Raw genomic sequence first — 16,504 nt, 5'->3', positions numbered from 1 at the left:
TTGTGTGAGTGAGTTTGAGTTTTGTCTTCTGAAATGAAGAGGAATGATCTTTGTTCTTTTTCCTGATCGTAGAGCTCCGGTGATGAATCTGCAGTGCTGTGGCTGGACCAAATCCAAGAGGCCATACTGACAGCCAACCAGGATGAAAAGGAGGCTCTCGCATGTATGTTCTGATAAAGCCTGATTAATTCTTCAAATTGATCTGCGATTTGTTTCCATGAATAACTGTCACATAATGCCTTATAGATGCTCTTATCCAGTGTTTCTTGTTGCTATAGCGAGGCAGACGTAGAAATGAACTATTGAAAAATGACAATTAAAATGTCAATGTAATTAATTTGATGTCTAATTCATTTTAATTTATTTTCCTGTACACTACTCATTGTGTTCACGTTGTACTTTTACTGTATACTGTTGTTTTATTTGACCCAATAGCGTTGTGAAGCTGACACCAGTGGTTTTTCCTTTTGCTTTGCATTGCTAGTGTCTGGAGCAGTAGCTCATATTAACAAGACAGTGAATGAGGGGGACTCCCAGAATACACTGGAGGCTTTGCAGGCTCCCAGTGTAGGGCTGAGAGCAGTTCTTCCTGAATGTGCTGACACGTACCAAGATGACCTTTCACAGAAACAAAGAGACGGTAATGCCAAAGGTAACAGGATTTACATCTGTGGGACAGCAAATGTGCTTTCGGTTCAAGAAACTCCAGTGAGAAGTTGAGAATTTGTGTCAGATTTACACCAACAGACTTTTTAAAAAGCACTTTCTGCTTTCCTCCAGGCAGCACTGATGGTGTGTGGGTAAAACACTGCATCAAGGACAAATATGACTATTTCTATAACCTGGAAACTGAACAGGGCACCTGGGAGGAGCCTGAAGGGTTTGAACAGAACAGCGGACATCTCAGTAAAGAAGAAATCCAGGTGCAACCCACTGATTATAAAGCTTTATTAACATTTCCCATTGATTGGGCTGATTTCATTTTTAGTTTAACAGTAGTTTTCATTGAGATTTGTTTATACTTGGATGCATCTAAACAAACAATGTTCATGCTGCTTGGTTTTTCCCTCAGAATGTGGTGACCTGTGTGACTGCTGAGTATAACAGGGAACAGCTATGGCTGGCCAATGAGTGCTTTGTGACCAAGCTGCAGGCAAGAGTCAGAGGTTACCTGGTCAGGAAGAAGCACGCCCAGAGAATGGAGTATCTGCATCAGCAAGAACCACATGTTATAAAACTGCAGGTAGTTTATAGAACCTCTATAAAGTGTACTTAGTAATTAGTCAAATATTCCTCATTGATTCTGGATGTCTAGGGCTTATCCAAGCACAAACAAATCATAAGCAAAGGTAGCTATATACTTACATTAAATTACAGCCACTGTACTGACTGCATATTTTTGTTTGCATCTTCTTAGAAGACAAACCAACAATGACAACAATGTCTTTAGAAAACTGATGTCTAAACTTCATGTCTAAGCTCAGTAAACTGATTTGTGGTGAAGCTGATGCCGAACTTGTTGTTGCTTGTACATGTTTGTCTCAGTTTTTCCTTTTTTTGCAGGCTTGTTGGAAAGGTTACAAACAGAGGAAAGTGTATAAAGAGAGGATGAACTTGCTTCAGAAAAATGTTGCTTCCATTGTCAAGGTGATGAATTATTTTTGTTATGAATGACAGACTAAAACAGGAGAATATTAATTGGGATTTTTAACACTTATTAACACTAATTGACCTGTGAATAACATTAGCAACATAGCTGCTGCATCAAACGCCTGGTGTGTGTATATATATATATATATATATATATATATATATATATATATATATATATATATATATATATATATATATATATATATATATATATATATATATATATATATATATATATTTTTTTTTTAACTGTTTAAATACTTTATTTTATTTAGATCCAGTCTTTTGTAAAGATGTGGAAAGCAAAACGTGAATACAATCAGAGGCAACAGTTCTTCAAAGATCATGTGAGTAATACTTCATTGGCATTACTCAGGTGCAGGATTTGGATTTGGGATTGTTTTCATGCTTCCTAAAACTCTGATTCATTTTTGTGTTTAGGAAAAAGAAATTGTGAAAATCCAAGCTTTTCTGAAGGCCAACAAAGCCAGAGAGGACTACAGGACGCTAAGTGAGTCATAAAGAATTTAGATCTGCGTTTGAATATGAAATTATGGTCTTAATGCATGTTTCGCCAGTTTTAGAGGATTGCAACTTACAGCGAGTCACAAATTTTTGAACAACCACATTATTTGCAATTTTCTTCCCCCAATTTTTCCTCACAGTCGAGCTAAAAATATTGTTCAGTTCTGATGATAATATGTATAATATGAAAAATACTGTCTGTGCTTGTCAGCTGTAATATAAATGCAGAACATGATGAAGGATAAACTTGCAAATTGCATTTGTTGCTGACTTTATTTTTTTACACCAACTCTCAGCTGGAGCCAAGGATCCTCCTCTGTCAGTGGTGCGTAAATTTGTCCACTTGTTAGAGCAGAGCCCTCTGGATCTACAGGAAGAGCAGGAAGTGACACGGCTTCGGGAGGAAGTAGTCACAAAGATTCGCTCCAATCAACAGATGGAGAAAGACTTGAACCTAATGGATATAAAGATTGGACTGCTAGTGAAGAACAGGATCACTCTGCAGGTTGCCGTCACCTCTAATTAATATGTGACAGGAAAACGGAAAGTTAATAAAATGGGTTGAAATCATTTATAGTTTGAGTAAAATATTGTTGATACTAAAATCTGAAGAAGTTTCTTTATCTATTATTGTTTCTTTGAAAAGGATGTCGTGTCCCATAATAAGAAAATGAAGAGCAAGAAAAATAAGGCGAGTAAAGATGACCCAATGGCAGGAGACAGACTCGGTATTAAGGGCCTGAGTAAAGGCAAAAGACGGAAACTCGAGGCCTACCAACATCTCTTTTATCTACTACAGGTATGAAAAATGTGTCTGATTTCTTTTCCACTCGCCCAGTGCCTGATATAAAACCAGTCATGGCATTTCAACTGAAAAAGACTCAAAATACTGCTGGTCCCAAAGTTATTTGGAAGATATTTGTAGATAATTTGTAGATGCAACTTGTATAATTCATCCACCGTGGGTTTTTTTGGGGGGGTATAGTGGGGGAATAGTGTCCAATTTCCACTACATTTGGTTCTAAAGTCAGCTGAAATGCAGGCTGGTTTTCAATAGACAGTAAAGGACAACTTCAGTGTCACCAAACCATTGGAAAAGAAGCATTACTCTGCCTCATCAACTTTAAATGAACTCATTCAGTGTCACTTCTAGTCGCCTAACACTGTGCTTGCCTTCTCTTCCATTCTCTTTAGACCAATCCATCCTACCTGGCTAAGCTGATCTTCCAGATGCCCCAAAACAAGTCCACCAAGTTTATGGACACTGTGATCTTCACACTCTACAACTATGCCTCTAACCAGAGAGAGGAATATCTGCTGCTCAAACTCTTCAAGACTGCTCTAGAAGAGGAAATCAAGTGAGTATTGTGGCTCCATATAATACTATACCATGAAAGTTCACTGTACCTAGTTTACACTTATTTTACTCAACTATAACCTACTACTAACAGTAAATGAGTGCCTATAAAGTCCTTTATTATCTTCTCTGCGTGTCTCAGTTCTAAGGTGGACCAGATCCAGGACATAGTGACAGGCAATCCAACAGTTATCAAGATGGTGGTGAGCTTCAACAGAGGTGCACGTGGTCACAACACCCTCAGACAGCTGTTGGCTCCAGTCATTAAAGACATCATTGAGGACAAGAGCTTGGGCCTCAACACAAACCCTGTTGAGGTCTACAAAGCCTGGGTCAACCAGCTGGAAAGTGCTACTGGAGAGGCCAGGTAAGGAGAACATTGCCAGCATAGTTAGTTAGCCCTGGCTTTTTGCACTTAAATATTTGTGGTATCAAATAAATTTTATTATGAGACAAAAGTAAGTAGAGTAAAAACAAATAAATTTGTTTCTCAACTGTTTATTTAGTCCATGTCCTAATTTTTTCAGTTTTTTTTTTTTTTTTTAAATTTTGTTTTACTCACCTTGAAATTTCAGCTTTCTGAAGAAATTTTTTAAATGGCTTGTTATCCTAATTGAATTTTGAATTAGCCGGAGGTATCCAGCATTTAAAATTCAGGTCAAAAGGCATAACTTTACAGTGAACTTTACACATGCATCTTCTGCTGCCCCTTAGCAAGCTGCCTTACGAAGTGACTCCTGAGCAGGCCATGTCACATGAGGAAGTACGCAACAGGCTGCAGGCTTCCAGTCAGACACTGCGTTCGGCTACAGATAAGGTCCTGAACTCCATTGTGTCCTCACTGGATAATCTCCCGTAAGTCTTAGGAGCTGTTAATGTCAAAGTCCAATTTCCTTTGTTTGCTCTGTGACTTTTCCTGGTTAAGTTCCCTGTATTGTATTGAACTGTTTAAATGTTTTCTTTCATGCCATGATTTTTATTTGTAGTGTATTTTCTGGTCTCTTAAGTGTTTGTTGTTCAGTTTTGCTATGATGCAAGCGTTCATCTGGCCAGTTGTTTGTGCTTTGTGTGACACAAGTCCTACCATAGTAACCCAGTTTTGTGCCTCATCGATCTTCACAGTCTAGAGTGTATAGACCACTAGATGGAGCTGTTATGCAATTTAAAATCTTAAACGTTAAGGTACATACTGAAGGCACTGAAAGCCATCAATACTTGCAGTCATTAATGCAGATATCGATGCATTCCTTATCACAAGCTTGTTTTTGCCATGTAGTATGTGAGTGCATGCTTGTGCTTCATGTCCCATCAATGCTTTGTGTTTTGCATGTAGTTATGGCATGAGATACATAGCTAAAGTTCTGAAGAACAGCCTCCATGAAAAGTTTCCAGATGCCTCAGAGGATGAGCTGTTAAAGGTATCAAATGTCTAAATATATACATATATATGGTGTGTGTGTGTTTGATTTTCATAGTGCATGCATGGTCTTCTCTATAGGTTTTATTATTGTTATCCTGCTGAGGTAAGAGAAAATAATACTTTTTTTTTTTTTTTAAATGTCAGATTGTAGGTAACCTGCTGTATTACCGCTACATGAACCCAGCCATTGTGGCCCCAGATGGCTTTGACATCATTGACCTGTCAGCAGGAGGGCAGCTCCACCAAGACCAGCGGCGTAATCTGGGATCAGTGGCAAAGATGCTCCAGCATGCTGCTGCCAAGAATCTGTTTGAGGGCGAGAATGCACACATGACGCCCATGAACAACTACATATCACAGACATATGAGAAGTTTAGGTAAGGAGCGGAATACACGGCACAAATCTGTACTCCGATTTGTCTATGGAGATAATTTAGTTTTGGTCAATGTAGAGCACTGATAATACGGTAAGCTTTTCATCCAAAACAACATGATAAAAGTGTGATGGAGGAAGAACCAGTTTCTTTCTGATAACAAAGAATGGTAAACCCTGGAGATGAACATGTTTGGCCGCGTTAAGCTGACATGGTGGAAGTAGAGGGAATCCTGGCAGCAGAAGCCGCTGTGCCGTGTCAGCAGTTCGGACATGCGTGTCTACAAAATCAACCAAATTCCAGACTGACTAGAGCAAACTAAATGGGAGAGGCTGGGCGGCTATGTGCTGTTATCTGCCTCACTTTGTGTTTGACTCATCATTTCTGAAAATCACGATAAATCCCAGTCCATTTACTGGAAAAGGTCAATATGAACTGCTAACCTTGCTGAGGAAAACAATACAGAGCACTTCACAGGAAGTTGAGCAATTTTGAGTTTCTGGGGGATTCATGTTCTTGCTCTGGAAGCACTAATAACAGCTGATTTCTGCCCAGGTTATTTTTCCAGTCGGCGTGTGATGTCCCTGAACCAGAGGAGAAGTTTAATATTGACGAATACTCGGATATGGTGAACTTAAGCAAACCCATCATCTACATATCAATAGAGGAGATCATCAATACACACTCGGTAAACCCAAGCAAAATGATAAAGTTTCTTCCTGCTACTCCTGAGGATATAATTAAACTTTACATGATTCATACTTAAATGACTTGCCCTGTCTCTCCATGCCCCTGTCTTGCATGCTTGTACATGTTATTGGAAACAGACATTCTTACTGTTGCTGCTACTAGAAAATATATTATTGAGATTATATTGATATTAGATCTAGCAGGGGTTTATATTTTGCCCCAAGCAAGTCAAGTTTGAAGGTTTCTTCTTTAATCTTCTTCTGTTTCTCTGTTTAGTTTTTGGAATATGTTATATGTACGTTATGTCCCTTTATCATCATCACCACTTGACATCCTGTTTCTTTCGTTATGTTTCCAAAACACTTCCTTGCAAAGGGGGTTAGTATTGAGGATGTCAGTAGGTTCTGGCCAGCTGTGTCTTTTTGCCATCTGTTATAAATGGAAATGACTTTCCTGTTGAATTTGACAGATGTTCCCTAAAATTTTGTTTCGTACACTGAGGTAGTTCCTGTGTGTTAAATATATGAAGAAAAGCAAAATCCCAGCTGAAAAGGGGATGTGATTTTTACCTACAAATAAATGTACTGTTGCATATGTAGGACTGAGCTGGATGTTGGAAACCAAACAGTCACAGTTTCATACTTGTGGTATGTATTAAGGCGCTGACTGTATCAAAATTTAGTAAGAGGACGTTTAAGAGCTGTTTGCTGTATCCTGCTTCTGCTCTCCGTTTACTGGAAAATCTATCAAGCTTCATCTCCAAATGTTTAATATGTTCAATGACTAATTTTATGTGAACATTTTAAACTTTCGATGTGACTAATGAAATGTGTGTTTGTGCAGCTGCTTTTGGAACATCTGGACGCCATCTCTCCAGAACGCAATGACTTGCTGCATGAGCTGCTACAGGACCTCGGAGACGTCCCTGATGTAGAGGCATTGCTCGGTACGCTCAAGTAAACTTGTATTTTGATTAATCACAAGTTAGTCACAGGTTGACTGAAATCTGTACTGCTTTTTTTCCCAGGTGAAGGAGCTGTTGACCCAAATGATCAAAATAGGGAGAGTGCTCTGAGTCAGCTGGCGAAGACCGAGATCTCCCTCACTCTAACCAGCAAGTTTGAGCTGCTGGAAGGAGATGACAGAGACTTAAAGACCCTCAGTACAAAGTAAGGTTGTCACTGGAGGATGCTGAGACAGACACTCCTGTGTGTTCAGTAACAGACTTTAATCCTTAGGCTTTAAGTGTTTAGCCCTGTAATTGGTATTTAAAGCAAAACTTTGACGCCGAATTACACTCCTTCCGAAATCTTCTACATAGAGTTTGGTATTGCTATATGATGCACTGCACTTAACCCTTCTTGACACATTGTGCGTTTCTTTGTGGCTATCTTTCAGTTGCATGTCTTTCCTGCTCTTCTATCATATCCTGTTCCAAAGGAAGGAGTTTCGTGGTCTGGCTTATCTTGCCTCTAATGTATTGTTGGTTTTGTCTTTATTCTTGGACACAGTTCACAGCTAGTGCAACAAATGGTAGTCCAGACATTTAAAATAAACATTGCAAATGTGTCTGAATTTTTGTTTTTTAAAAAAGTTGAACATACCCTGCTAACAATGCTGTGAGAGTCTGTTATAAGACTCAAGCTCCTTGGGATAATATACAGTATATAATGCTTTAATTTTAATTTTTTTTTTGAAGGCAATTAACATTCTGTCCTGTATTGAGCATTCATCTTACATAACAGTCCTTATAGAGCCAAAAGTAATCACATTTTTCTCTGCGCTTGGCATCAGTTCAGTTGTGTTTTATTCATTTAGCACCAAATTTCAACAACAGCCACTTCAATGTGCCTGCAGTGTCGGAGAAAACCCCCAATAATCAGTCGGCCATAAATAACCAAGTACTTGGTGACAGTGGGAAGGAAAAACTCCCTTTTAACATCAGGGAGGGGCCGCCATCTGCTAATGGAGAAGAGACAAACGTCATGCTGTGGAGGAGAGCCAAGGTTTAATAACTAGTGATTAAATGCAGAATGGTGTATGAACACACAGGGTGTGAAAAGCCCCCCAACTTAATGATACATTTTTAAAGTGTTAGCATGCTAGTTAGCGCAGTAGGTGTGAGTAAAATGTGGGTGTGTGCTCTAGTTACTTCTGTACTTGGTGGTAACGGATGTTACACTAATTAACATAAGCACATATTTGTGGTGACGTGAAATAAAACAAAAGAAGCTAATGTGTCACATCTGATCTTTGTGTGTGTGCACATCAGGACAAAAAAGCTGATTGTGGATGTGATTCGGATCCAACATGGAGAGACTTTACCTGATATTCTTGAGACTCCAGCCACTGCAGCACAGGTGATCTACATTTCTCTGCTTGTTTTTCCTCAATGTATACCTGCCAGCTACTTTCATTCATCAAAGGAGCATATTCATTTGATTATTTTTTTCTTTGCCTCTCAGTGTAATTAATTATCTTACTTCGTATGCAACTTATTCCTTAAGGAGTCAGAGCATACTAGGATTGTTGAGCGCAGGGCAGTCCAGGATGCTCAGACACCAGAGGGTCTGAAGAGCAGCCCAGCGCTTTTGGAGGACAGCCAGTTACCGCTCGAGCAGAAGAAGAGGAAGATTATCAGGAACCTTCGTAACCTGGAGCAAGCTGGCCTTGCTACTGCAAGTAACAAATACCAGGACCTCATCAACGAAATATCAAAGGTTCATAAGCAGCTCTTTTTCCCAGCTAAAGATGCAGACCCGCATTCTGTATTTGTGAAGCTAAAATGTGTATTTGACAGGACATCCGATACCAAAGGCGCTACAGACAGAGGAGGAAGGCCGAGCTCGTGAAGCTCCAGCAAACTCTGACTGCCCTTAACTCAAAAACTGCCTTCTACCAGGAACAGATGAACTACTATGATGCCTACATCAAGACTTGCCTGGATAACCTAAACAGGAAGTGAGTTGTATGCTAATTTATAACAAGCCTCATTAGGGTAAAGACTTGATGGATGATTTTAACTTGTGATTCAATGGCAACACATGTCCCTTGGTGTGTTTGTATGGTCCAGGAATTCACGCAGATCTATAAAACTGGACGGGAAAGGGGAAGATAAGGGCATTAAGAAGTGGAAGCCCCAGTCTCTGAAGTACACTGCAGCAAAACTGCATGAGAAGGGAGTCATCCTGGAGATAGAGGGACTTCAGACAAACCAGTGAGTTCAGTTCTTCACCTGTTCTGTCGATAAGGGCTTGGTGCTAACATCCTTCTTACTTACACATTGCAGAAGCTGTTAAACACATTTAGTGTTTTTATTTAAACAATTTATATTTATCATTTGTTCAGTCACATCTTGGTTATTTGTCTGTTAACCGTACCTTACAGTAAACTTGGCTGTAAGGTACAAAAGTTACGCTTTCCCAACACCAGACGCTTTTTGGTGCTTGATTTCATGTTATTTGTCATTATACAAGCAGAGCTGTAACTACACTACAGTATAAAGAAGGAAAAGGCAAATATAATATAATGAGATGATTATAAAATAGCAGCATAATAGTGTTTTACAGTACTGGTATTCTTTTATTGGCAAAGTGCTGGCTGATGGTGTTTTCTGATCCAGTCACTGTGTATGACACCTCAGTGTATAGCTCTATGTCTAATAAAGTGCATTTGATAAAGTGCTTAAGAGCCAGAGAGACAATAGTTTAACAGATTTACAGTCCGGGGAAGGAAAAACAAATGTTAAAGTGCAAGCCCTGAGACACCGGTACTGTTTCCCCCCCTGTGAGATGATCAAACAGACTATTGTGAGTGGGGTCATAGGTGATGTTATCCAGATGCTATATTTTAAATAGATGTGATGGCAGGAAGCTGGGTACCAACAGTGTGCTCTCATGCTTTTACTACCAGCTGCAGCGCCCTTTGGTCAGCGACAGTGCAGGTACCATACCACACTGCTGCAGAGGTGGAAGTTGTCAAAATGTTTGCCTTTTTCAGCCTCAGAAAGTGGAGGCTTTATTCGGTCTTCTTTATCAGAGAGCTGGTGTCAGGTCCTCAGCGATAACGGCAAGAAACGCTTGTTATCTGCTCAACCTTGGTGTCATTGATGAGAACGAGGTTGTGCCTACATTTTGTTGGACTTCATGTAATCAACTATCAGTTTTTTGATCTTTTTTACATTAGCGGTCAAGAGCACCATGTAAGCAAATGGATCTCTTCTCTGTGAGCCGTCTCTCATTGTTATGGAGTCAGTCAAACGTCTGTTTAGAGCTTCTCCAACATTTCAGCTATAATTTCAAACGGACTCTCATCCTCTCACACATCCGGTGTTCACTTTTGTTTTTCTTATCTCTCAGGTTCAAAAATGTCATGTTCGACATTTCGCCCACTGAGGAAGTTGGAGACTTTGAGGTGAAAGCCAAGTTTATGGGGGTCGAGATGGAAAAAGTCCAGCTTCATTTCCAGGTAAACATTTCCCTTCAGAAAACTCACTCGTCAACACTTAATCCTGGTGACAAATGGTTGAATTTCCCTTCTTCTCTATGGACTACTGGCAGGAATAGTCATGGAAATAAGCCAGCACAGCATGAGCCTGACTTAAGAAAGAACTTAGTGATGTGTTTTATTATGATATAATTTGTAGCGTATTTGCAGCACCAGCGCATTAACAAGTCGGTTTGATGTTGGCAGGATCTCCTTCAGCTGCAGTACGAAGGTGTGGCGGTCATGAAGATGTTCGACAAAGCCAAAGTGAATGTCAATTTACTCATCTTCCTCCTGAACAAGAAGTTCTACGGAAAATAAAAACAGAGTTGGGAGAAACCTGGTCGTGCCTTTGGACTGTACTGAGTTTGTTAAACAGCACAAAAACGTCACACGGTGCCGTGGTTTGTTTCTTCTGCCTATAATTTGATGGATCGCACCAAAATGAAACTTTATCGTCCACTTTGTGTACCTATATATTTTTTTCTTTCCCACGTGGTGATTGTAAAGGTAATGTATTTTGAAGAATTCAATTGTGATGTTCATGTTTCTTGTCCAAAGGAGAGAAGTTTGATGGAAATGTCAGACGAACCAGTACGGTCTTATTTCAGAAACTGGAGCGGCGCAGCCTGCATGGCTGTATGAAATAATATAGTGCCTTTTTAATGAAAGAATTTAAAGACGCGTGTTTTTAATTAATAAACATTTGAACATTTTAAAAGCTATATGTGATGTATTTTTATATGTAGTTGTTGCTATATAATTGATGTCTAATGCTTAAACAATATTCATAATAAATTGCACATCCCAAACCTTTTCTCCTTCTTCTTATCATCATCGTCGTCGTCGTTATTGTTATTATTATTGTTATTATGGGTGGTAGTAGTAGTTGTTTTGGTGCTTTTGTCATGCATTCATATTCAGTGATGTGCTTTTCCCTTTGGTCTGGCAACCTTTGACCCTGTTGGAAAAAAACCTACTTGGGCTTTCGTTTGGCTTGAAGATCCACGTCACTGTGACATTACTCAGGGTTTTTGTTAAATGATAGGAAATGTTCAGTTGGAGAGGAGGTGGAGTTTCCTGCCTTTAATAACAGCACTTTCAGCAGCTCTTCAGCAAACATAATTTCCACTCTCCTGCTAAATTTTTGGAGGATTTACAGTAAAGCCATGCATCACCTCTTAATTTGCTTGTTTGTATTTTCTGTTCAAAGCTCTGTGCTCCCATCTGGAAATGGTAAGTCATTTTCCTAAGACTTTAAGATGATGATGTCTACAGTTTGCCTTGTACTCTCTTGGGGCTCGAGTAAACTTTACTTATTTGTATCTCCCCCAGAAACACATGCAGGATCGGTTTAAACATTTACTTTTAACTAGATCACTGCGCAGGAAGAAGTGAATGTGATCACTTTTTTGAACATTCAATCTCGCTGCAGTAAAGCAAAAAAACAAAACAAAACAAGAGGGTTGAAGTTTTTGGTTAATGGTAGCACTATTTAGTAAGTACACACCTTTACTTCATTTTATTTCTGGATATAAAATTCTTATGTTTTCAGTAATGTTGTTTTGCTTTAACCATTTATTCATACAGCAATTGAAGCGTTGAGCCTGACAAAATAAAATTTAAAATAACCTTTTTAAAGGGAGGGGGCATATATTTATTCTTAGAGCAATTTAGGGAAAAAAAAGACATCCAACATGTCATCTGACAAATATACAATCGGAATTAAATACTGGCCCTGAATGTTTGTGGTAAATTACTTTAACCCTTAGAGGCTGCTAAAAAATGAAAAGAACAAGCCCATACACTAAAGCAATAACAAAGCTCAACAATGTTCTGTGAATAAATAAATAGGTAAGATAATATAGTGACATTTGATTCTCTTTGCACTTCAAGAGACTCGTTGATGTCACTTCCTTGGTGCTCATGTCAAAAACATTTTATTTTGTAGCAGGTAAATTGTATAGCGTTACTGGGTTCAAAGCAAACTGGAGGATGTGTAAATATTTGTACTTCATAGAATAAATTTATTTATAGTTAAAATAATGTGCGTATAATTGTATTTTGGCATTAAAAGTTGAGTAATAGTTAAATTTTCTATACATTTAAAATCGATTGAAATTGTAGTAATGGTCAGTGGGGACACGGAAACGTGTGATCTCTACTGGTTAGTCAACTAATTAATACAAAAAAGTTGAAATTTTATTTATTTATTTATTTGCAGTATTTTATGAGAAAACGTTTGTTTGTTTGTTGTTAATGAAAATGCATTCATGTATTTTGAGTTAACCTTTGGGTAATTAAAGCGTGCCCAAGAGAATCACCCTCGTGTTATGGAGTTTATTTTACTTAACCGGACTTTCTAAAATATTATCGGGGCATTAGGACGAGCTTGAACCTGATGGATGTATTTAACAATCTGATCAGATAAAAAAAAAAAATCTGCTTTTCCAAACTGCTCCTAGTGTAAATGTTTTAGAGTGTTGTGCATCCCTTTGGCGTAACCACATTTCGTTTCTTTTAAGGCTCCACTCCCTTTCTGCGGACTTTTTCTGGCCACTTTGTAATGGTTGGAGATGATGCAGCAGACTACTTAGACCTGTCACTCTTAGATGATGGAGGCTCAGGATCGACCGAGTCCAGAAAAGTACACCCCCCTCACCCCCATCATCCCCGGAAACACTATTATGTCTCGGAGGAGACCAAAGCATTTCTCGAGGGTGGCTTGGCCACACGTTTCATCCCCACCGTTTACATCTTCGTCTTCATCATCAGCGTGCCCCTTAACCTTCTTGCCACGGTGATGTTCGTGAGCCAAATCCGTCCCAAGAAGCCGGCGGTGATCTACATGCTCAACCTGGCCTGTGCTGACCTGCTGTTCGGGCTGCTCCTTCCCTTTAAGATCGCCTACCATTATCACGGCAACAACTGGATCTACGGATCCTTCATGTGCAGAGCCGTCACTGCTGCCTTCCACTGTAACATGTACTGCTCCGTCCTGCTTGTGATGTGCATCAGCATTGACCGTTTCCTGGCTGTGGTTTACCCCATGAACTCTCTCATGTGGCGCAGCCCTCAGACGGCTTCAGCTGTGTGCGCAGCTATGTGGCTCTTATCCCTGGGAGGAGTGTGCCCCCTGCTGATCTCAGAACAGACCTTACATATATCGTCTCTGGGCATCACCACATGCCATGATGTGCAGGACGTAGGAAAACTACAGTCTTACTATCTTTACTTCTTCCCCATCTACTCCTCTGTGTTCTTCTTCATCCCTTTCATATTCACCGTTGTCTGCTACGTACGCATCATTCAGGCTCTGGCTGAAGCCAACGTGGAGAACCGCTCCAAGAAGACTCGCGCTGTGGTGATGGCTGTGGTTGTCCTGCTGGTGTTTGTGGTCTGTTTCACCCCCACCAACATCATCCTCATGGTTCACTACGTTCAACTGGCGCACAAGGCTAGCAACAGTTCTTACCAGGCATACCTGCTCTCCATGTGCATAGGAAGCTTCAGCTGCTGTCTGGATCCGGTCCTCTATTACTTCGGGTCCTCTCAGTGCCAGAAACAGGTGGTGGCTCTGCTCAGATGCAGGCGACCGGGACAGGGCGGGATCGGCTCACACACAAGCAGCACGAGAACCAGCAAGTTGACAGAGAGCAGCAGATCGTGCAAAATAGAGAGCGTTCAGACTGAAATGGGGAGCCATTACAGCAGGCTGATGGCTTAAGACATGAGGACTGAAAAACTGTTAGACTCTCAGCCATATCCACACTATAACAGATTACTTCTGTGTTTGCTCAAACTGTTTGTTATCAAGAAGTGCACGAGGTGGATTAGATGAAATATGAAACTTGATGTGGTGCCGACTTTAGACCCCAGTGGTATTGCTGGGTTTATTTGTATCAGAACAAGCAAATGGGTAGCATCAGTGTGTACATGCAAGCAGTTATCTTCTGTTATTTTATAGTCATAAAATGTAATCGCCACTTTTACAGTGTGGGATATATTGGATTCATTCCACAATAAGAAAATCATTTTAACAATACCTTTTTATTTTATATTCAACACATCTGTGTTTCTAGTGAATAATGGGTATGACAGTTAGTGCACTGTTAATAAAAACAGTTTTAATAACTGTGTTATGATATGACAAAAACAGCTGTCGATGTGGTTTTCCCAACACGATGCCGTTACAGTGAGTAAATATTCAAAGGAGATTAAATCATTTATAACTTTGCGTCCTGGCATTCATGACGTCAGAGCATATAGACAGCACATACGACAACACTGTATGTATTTTCTTTTAATGCATGCAGCTTTGTGGATCTCGTTGCCTCCTCTTTATTCCTGCGTGCTCTCCTTGTCGTCAGGGCACAGCTCTGCAGGAAAAATAGAAACAAAATGTGACCGTTTCCCTGAGCAGGATGGAGAACGGTGGCCTCATTTCCTCACCGTGTGCATTGTATTTTATGGAATTGATCCAAAAATAATGAAGACCTAAAAACTATTGCACTTAAATATGACATTTCGCAGAATCTCCACCCTGTGGGAGTTAAAACCCTGTCGTTGGAGGTTTTTGGATAGCTGCTGACCTGTTTTGCCATCATAGCTGTGGTAGTCATCTGGGAAGTTCAAGCAGCCAACTTGTTTTTTGAAAATTTCCACATGTTTGGGATCGATTTTTCCTGTCCTCGCTGCAAGCAAAGAGAGAATGTCAACATCCAGGTTGAAGCCCTGACTTGATGTGCTGAGAAGTGCAGGACTCACTGAACTGCAGGATGTATCTGCCAGTGACGTCCCCATTTCGGAAGGTGTCGGTCCACAGGAGGCAGTCAGAGCAAGTCTGCAGGATGTGCCCTTTGTGGTCTGACAGATTTTCTTTAAAAGCACAGCATTGGGTTACTATACGAGAAATCTATTGTCTGTTGTGAAGACAAATTAATCTAGCTGTAGCTCACTCACTGCGAAATGTGGTAGCAATTCCTGAGATGGTTGCATTTACCTCCCCCGTGATGCACCGGTTACTGAGAAACAACAAGGCGTGGCAGAATCTGTCTTTCACAACTAAATTTAAATGTTTCACTTTTAATACTGAATTGCATTAAATACATAAGTCTGTTTAACATATTGAAATAACATAATCACCAAACTCACAAGCAGTGATCTCCCCATCGCAAAGTCACAGTCTGATCGCTGGAAGTCGGGGACAAGTCTATCCAGGAGCTTTTCAGAGACTCCAGTGCTTTGTGGTACTGTTTGGGGTCGCCAGCTCCCATCACATAAATCCATTTTCCAAACACCTTGATGCACAAAAAAAATAAAAATAAAATAAAATAAGGTCCTTACATGTTTAAAAAAAACTCCAGCATCATTGTTGTAAATACGACAGAGAAAGCAAACACACTAGGTGACTTACCTGTTTGGGGTCCTCTGGCATGAAAGGCTTTACGAGCTCCTTACAGTCAGGTGCAGATGCAGCAGCCAGTGCAATGAGAGACAACAGGAATACAACAACAGGCAGAGCCATGGTCAGCCACAGGGATGTTTGCCGAACCTGTAACAGAAAACATCTAACTCTGATTCATTTTCCCTCCGGGCTTCACACAAAAAGTTGTTTCCGTGCGAGTGCTAATCCTGAAGGAGGGGGTGGAGGGGAGGAGAGGGTCTGGGGTGGAGGGGCTTTCTGCAGGCCCAAATGCACCAGAGAAGGTTTCCTAATGACCATGCATGCAGTTTTCTTCTTCTTTTCCCCCTCTTTTTCTTCTCAGCACTGAAAGGCGAGCTCAATAGCCCTCTGTTGCCCACGCCACTGCTCCTGAATGAACTCAGGCAAAGTGCCACATCTTGTCTTGGGCTGTTGAAATCTTTCAAAAAGGACCTGGAGCAGCTTTTCTGCAGCAGAATGAAGGATGTTTCCCTGTGGGGGCGTTCTGGACTCTGTGTGGCGACGGTTTAAGAGTTTAACATCTTTTCTCTTCCCTCTAACACTGATGTTATTCA

At 40.3% G+C, this 16,504-nt stretch overlaps 3 protein-coding genes across 4 annotated transcripts in view; 2 read left to right on the top strand and 1 right to left on the bottom strand.

The window, feature by feature from the left end:
• iqgap2 (IQ motif containing GTPase activating protein 2) overlaps positions 1 to 11,316 on the top strand; it is a 39,107-nt gene extending 27,791 nt beyond the window's left edge. The window contains exons 16-38 of the mRNA XM_087849074.1: positions 73 to 163; positions 485 to 652; positions 781 to 923; positions 1,073 to 1,243; positions 1,564 to 1,647; positions 1,929 to 2,000; positions 2,095 to 2,164; positions 2,475 to 2,683; positions 2,825 to 2,977; positions 3,373 to 3,536; positions 3,678 to 3,902; positions 4,250 to 4,390; positions 4,869 to 4,953; positions 5,100 to 5,332; positions 5,885 to 6,017; positions 6,863 to 6,965; positions 7,047 to 7,188; positions 8,292 to 8,379; positions 8,527 to 8,739; positions 8,820 to 8,980; positions 9,093 to 9,236; positions 10,378 to 10,486; positions 10,712 to 11,316. Coding sequence (XP_087705200.1) covers positions 73 to 163; positions 485 to 652; positions 781 to 923; positions 1,073 to 1,243; positions 1,564 to 1,647; positions 1,929 to 2,000; positions 2,095 to 2,164; positions 2,475 to 2,683; positions 2,825 to 2,977; positions 3,373 to 3,536; positions 3,678 to 3,902; positions 4,250 to 4,390; positions 4,869 to 4,953; positions 5,100 to 5,332; positions 5,885 to 6,017; positions 6,863 to 6,965; positions 7,047 to 7,188; positions 8,292 to 8,379; positions 8,527 to 8,739; positions 8,820 to 8,980; positions 9,093 to 9,236; positions 10,378 to 10,486; positions 10,712 to 10,825 — 3,216 coding nt within the window. The 3' untranslated portion in view covers positions 10,826 to 11,316. The remainder of the gene's footprint in view (positions 1 to 72; positions 164 to 484; positions 653 to 780; positions 924 to 1,072; positions 1,244 to 1,563; positions 1,648 to 1,928; positions 2,001 to 2,094; positions 2,165 to 2,474; positions 2,684 to 2,824; positions 2,978 to 3,372; positions 3,537 to 3,677; positions 3,903 to 4,249; positions 4,391 to 4,868; positions 4,954 to 5,099; positions 5,333 to 5,884; positions 6,018 to 6,862; positions 6,966 to 7,046; positions 7,189 to 8,291; positions 8,380 to 8,526; positions 8,740 to 8,819; positions 8,981 to 9,092; positions 9,237 to 10,377; positions 10,487 to 10,711) is intronic.
• Positions 11,317 to 11,585: 269 nt separating this feature from the next.
• f2r (coagulation factor II (thrombin) receptor) lies at positions 11,586 to 14,741 on the top strand. 2 transcript variants are annotated; one of them, XM_006784134.2, is made up of 2 exons: positions 11,586 to 11,740; positions 13,030 to 14,741. In XM_006784134.2, exons 1-2 carry the CDS (start codon positions 11,674 to 11,676, stop codon positions 14,229 to 14,231), a joined length of 1,269 nt encoding a protein of 422 aa, XP_006784197.2. In that variant the 5' UTR covers positions 11,586 to 11,673; the 3' UTR covers positions 14,232 to 14,741. The 2 variants fall into 2 exon arrangements, with proteins under 2 accessions (XP_006784197.2, XP_087705201.1); XM_087849075.1 differs by lacking the exon at positions 11,586 to 11,740 and adding an exon at positions 11,936 to 12,002.
• Positions 14,539 to 16,503, bottom strand: LOC148100213 (uncharacterized). Its single transcript, XM_087849076.1, has 6 exons — positions 15,921 to 16,503; positions 15,659 to 15,804; positions 15,467 to 15,528; positions 15,272 to 15,382; positions 15,097 to 15,198; positions 14,539 to 14,883 (listed from the first exon to the last, which is right to left on the bottom strand). The coding sequence occupies exons 1-6, from the start codon at positions 16,029 to 16,031 to the stop codon at positions 14,846 to 14,848; spliced, it is 570 nt and encodes a 189-aa protein (XP_087705202.1). The 5' UTR covers positions 16,032 to 16,503; the 3' UTR covers positions 14,539 to 14,845.
• Position 16,504: the final 1 nt, after the last annotated feature.

This window comes from Neolamprologus brichardi, chromosome 12 (genome assembly GCF_056152115.1).
Source record: "Neolamprologus brichardi isolate AB-2024 chromosome 12, ASM5615211v1, whole genome shotgun sequence".
In the NCBI taxonomy this organism is placed as follows: Eukaryota; Metazoa; Chordata; class Actinopteri; order Cichliformes; family Cichlidae; genus Neolamprologus; species Neolamprologus brichardi.
The sequence above is the reverse complement of the archived record's forward strand: the minus strand, read 5'-3'. Positions and strand labels throughout refer to the sequence as shown.